The 4817-nt window shown below is 47.5% G+C and overlaps 1 protein-coding gene across 1 annotated transcript; it reads left to right on the forward strand.

Moving 5' to 3' along the window:
- The first annotated feature begins 1615 nt into the window (after positions 1-1615).
- LOC123139239 (uncharacterized) lies at positions 1616-3707 on the forward strand. Its single transcript, XM_044559037.1, has 3 exons — positions 1616-2158; positions 2712-2937; positions 3067-3707. Exons 1-3 carry the CDS (start codon positions 1616-1618, stop codon positions 3135-3137), a joined length of 840 nt encoding a protein of 279 aa, XP_044414972.1. The 3' UTR covers positions 3138-3707.
- Positions 3708-4817: the final 1110 nt, after the last annotated feature.

Here is a 4817-nt window from a genome sequence, read left to right on the forward strand (position 1 = left end):
AGGTTGCTCTTTCATTGCAGGGCGGCATGTGGCTCTATCGACGGCGGCTTGTAGTTCTGACCACGGGCCCATGTAGTATGCTCGACGCCCTCCGTGTTCCCATCTCCACTCGCTGTCCAGTCACCGGCAATCTTCCGCCACACATTTTTTTGGCACATTATTTTGCAGCCCACTTCGATGACTATGCAGTTTGTGGTGTACACGGGTGCAGATGATCCATGAATTGAGTTTTATTTTTCTCAAAAAAATGTATGACGATGGAGTTGTCATTGTGCAAAATACACAGAAAACGTTTCACTATTTTTGTCTAGAGGTTCGTTTCATTGTTCTCAAGCGGTTCATTTGAATGAAAGAATAAAAATAGTTAGAAAAGAGAAACTAATGTAGTACACTTGCCTCTACTCTGGAGTTCGGACGCGTTAACAGAAAAAAGGACAAAATAGAAAATGCAGTGCACTTGGCCTGTCACTACAGTCCCGAGCATGTTAATGAAAAATGTTGTCCCAAAGAAACGTGTTACATGAAAACCTCAACAGTAACTCATGCGGTTCACTTTCAAAAGTGTTGCGGTTCATTTTTTCTATTGATGCGGTTCACTTGCTCGTCTTGGAAAATTTATGTCCGACAAAAAAAATCATGAAGTTCACTTGCCCGTCTGCTGCAGTGCAGTTAGCAGTGCGGTTTTCCGTCTGATGAAGTTCACTCATCGATTTCAGTGTCGCGAAAAACAGAGTACCCGCATTTCGGTAATTTCCAAACTGCTTTTAAACCGTGAAGAATTAGTGAGAGTGTTCTACATGAAAAAATTGCGCCTCATCGATATCTTTCCAACGGCGTATAATTTGAATCATTTCGACTAGTGGTTTGTGAAAAATTCACAAAAAACGGCCGCTGCCTCTCGCCGTCAGCCGTACAATTTTCAAAATGAACTCAAAACCATAAGGATTCTCAAAAACATTCCAACATATGAAAGTTGCGCCTTGTTCGTAGTTTTCCAACGGCATATCACACGCCTCGTTTCGATAAACGGTTCAAAAAGTGGAGAAAAACCTGTACGAAAATTACTAAAAATTCAAAAAAATAGAATTCCGCGATTTACTAAATTTAAAACTGCTCTTAAACCACAACGAATTAGAGAAAATATTATATATCAAAAAGATGTGCCTCGACGATATGTTTCCAATGGTGTATCATTTGCTTCATTCCGACGAGCGGTTCGGAAAAAACGCGAAAAAACGCTCGTTGCCACTCGTCGTGCGCCACACCATTTTCAAAACTGCTCTTAAACCATGAAGAATTTCGAAAGTGTTCAACATGGCGAAGTTGCGCCCAATCCATAGCTTCTCAACGGTATATTACACGTCTCGTTACGATAAATGGTTAAAAAACTAGAGCGAAAAAGGTACCGAAAAAACACCAAGTGCAGTTTTTTTCGACACGAAGTTCACTATTCTGTGTATTGCAGCACCCCTGCTACTGAAAGTGCAGTGCACTTGCGTTAAGCGTGCAGTACGGAAGTGTTATCAGAATAGTTATTTTGCTAATATTAGCCGAATAGAACGGCTGTATATATATAGGATGGGTCTATTATGATAACACCCTCTAAAGTCTTATTATGATAACACTTGGACCTTATTCTGATAACACCTCCAACCACCACCACCACCTCCTCCTCCTCCTCCTCCATGCCCGATCCCCTCTCTTCCCCCTTTTACCTGTGCTGCAGCCTCCTCCCACCTCCCCTCCACATTCCACTGCCGGGGACGCCAGGGGCTCGTGCCTCCGACGCCGGGGCCGTGCTGCCGCCCGCGTATCTCTCCTGGCCTGGCAACCCACCGCTCCGGAGCGAGACCCGCGCGGTTCCCCTGCGCCCGGCGACCTTTCACCGCCGCCAAGTGCCCAGTCCGGCGTCCTCCCGCCGTGGTGCCTCATCCCCCCACCACCCCGCACCCGGCTTGTCTTCCTCAAAGGTTGTGCACCTTCCCCATGTGTCGCCGGTGACGAATCGGGCTGCCGGCCACCCCGCGCCGAACCGGCGGCGGATCGGAACTCCATCGCCAGCCCACGCCCGGCCGACGACGGATCCGAGCACCCCCATGCCACCCTGTGCCCAGCGCACGACGGATCCGAGCTCCTCTCCCACCGGAAGCCCAACCAGGTGTCCCCCACCTTCCTCCCGCCTTGCGTGCGCGGTGATCGTTGCCATAGAGGGCCACCAATCCCCTTGTGACGAGGACGAGAGGGGTGACCACCTCTCTCCTTGTTGTTTGGCTTTGCACCTGGTGCAGTGCAGTCAGATCATAGGAGCAGTGCGCTGCGCGCTCTCGTGTGGTTCATCCACTGCCACCGCGAATCCCCTCCCTTCCCCGACCTCTCTACTCCATAGACGAGCTGCTCTTCTATCGCTCATAGGCGCGCGCCTGACGGGGCTGCTTCTGATGGTGGCTTGAGTTTGTGCGTGGGTGGCCACTGATGGCATGATTGGGAGCTGCTTGGGCGTGCAGTTCCTTGGCTCAGCCTAGGTCCCGGTAGCCTGGGCGTACACGAGCACGCCGGCCGGCGCCTTGCAGTTCACTGGCTTGTGTCACGCGGCTCCAATGTTGCGGCGGTGCAGTTGGATTTGTGCATTTAGATTTTGTCAGGTTTTGTTTGTGTTTTCTGTAGTGCAGTTAGACACTGGTGATAATTGTGTTATTCTACTGCTGGCGCAGCTTTGCTGTTTCATGGTATGCGGTTCCGGTGGTGCGGGCAAGCAGTACACGGTTGCGCCTGTGTCCAAGTGGTGTGGTCCGGCTTCCGCGGAACATGTAGCTCGCTATCTCATCGTACACGGTTCTAGCGGCGCGGGCAAGCACTACACGGCCACACCTGCGTCCAAGTGGTGCAGCTCGGTACTCATGTCGGCGCAGCTCACAACAGCAAAAGGCTTGGTCTCTAGTGAGCTCATTGGACATGTCACCTATTTCGTTCCTTACTCTATTTACCATCTTTAGTTTTGTCAAATTTGATGCTTTCATAGTCTGTTAACGCCATCATCCATCATTTTGCTGCATATGTTTTCTACAGCTAGACTGGAAACAATTGCATCTTGCTTCCACAAAATGGTAATAATACAAGGAGTTATTTGGACCATGTAGTGTTGTCACCTGATAAAGGGATGGGAGTTTCAGGCTGAAGATAAACAGGATGGGTACTTTGCTCAGTTTCAGTTACAGCCACGTCAATGATTCAAAATAAAGTCTCACACAAGATACGGAACCCAATCCCATATAGAGGTTGCGTGCATGCATTGCTAGGCTGCTAGACACTTGGACTTGTGGAATTCCTAAAAAAACTTCGACTTGTGGAGCCATGGGCTGGGCATGCGAATGCATTGGACAACTTGTTCGTGGCTGAACCGTTCTCTTTCTTTCTAGCAATGCATGCACGCAATTTTACAGGGGCTTGGTGCTTTTCCTTGTAACCCCCATGCAGTTCATAAAGTTGTGGCTGCTTAGATTCGCAGCGCACTGCACAGTTGCCCAGGGATTCTCAAGTTTTGTTTGTGTCTGTGTGTTGGTTCATGTTTTTTGTGTACTTGTGATGTGCAAGTTTCTCTGTTTCCTTGTACATATGTTCCATTCGTTTGAAACCCCTCAGTGATTCACTTTGTGAAAAAAAATGTACAGAGGGGTTCACTTTTATTATTTTTGGAGTTCCTTTTGCAATCTTTTCTGGGCAAGTTCATAATTTTCTGAAAATCGATGCAGCTCATTGAGAAAACCTTTGTGGTCAGCTTTTGCAGAAAAACAGGACGATGAAGCTCACCTTGTCATACACGTTGCTAAAAAAACTAAAAGAAATATTTTGGTCAAAAACCTAATATAGTTCTCTTGCCTCGTCCACAGAATCAAAACACGAAAACATCCTTTTGAGGTGACCTCCTCTTTTGGATGGATGCATTTCAGCACGGCCGCTCTGCAGTCCAGCGACCATCGCCGTGCAGCTTGGCGACGCGAGTGATGTGGTACACTTGCAAAAGTTTGTAGTTTTTGCTTGCAAGTAGTGTGCGCTGCTTCGGGTGAGCTCGCCTCCTTGCAGTCCGCCGGCGCATCCGTGCAGTACGGCCTGTGCATGTGTGCAGTCTGTGGTGTGTGGGAAGCAACTCGCAAAAGGTCTCATGGAGTTATAGCTCGCAAAAGGTCTCATGGAGTTATTTTGCCCCCGTGCAGCTCGGTTGCCGCCTCCATGCAGTTCGGTTGACTCATTGCTGCAGTAGGTCGTCGATGTGTGCGTGCAGGTCAGTGCGAGCGGGTGTGCAGATCAGTTCTGCCAGGCGGCAATGCGCCATGGTAGTTTAGTGTGTCTGTGTTTTTTTTTTCATATTATTTTGGCCATGTGAATGAATTCTTGTATGTAATGTATATGTTGGGTGTATTCAGTTCACCTAAAAACAAACACAAGATTTTTATAAAAACTATTGCAGTACACTTACAAAAACGCCATAGAAAAAAAATGTTAATTCACTCTATCGTGTTCATGAAACGAAAGCAAAACATCTTGACGGAGTTTGCTTCTTATTAGATGTAGTTGCCTCGCTCAGTCCCTGCTGTCCACTTAGATGAACATAAAACAATTTTTTTTATAAAAAGACAAAAGAAATCAAGAAGCTCGTTTGCATGCGTGATGCAGTGCGGTTTTCAGTCTGATGCAGTGCGGTTTTCAGTCGGATGAATTTTACTCGTCAATTTGGGTGTCGCGAAAAAATAGTGTCCGCATTTCGCTAATTCTAAAACTGCTCTTAAACCGCAAGGAATTAGAGAGAGTATTCTACATGA

This window comes from Triticum aestivum, chromosome 6B, assembly GCF_018294505.1.
Source record: "Triticum aestivum cultivar Chinese Spring chromosome 6B, IWGSC CS RefSeq v2.1, whole genome shotgun sequence".
NCBI classification, from domain to species: Eukaryota; Viridiplantae; Streptophyta; class Magnoliopsida; order Poales; family Poaceae; genus Triticum; species Triticum aestivum.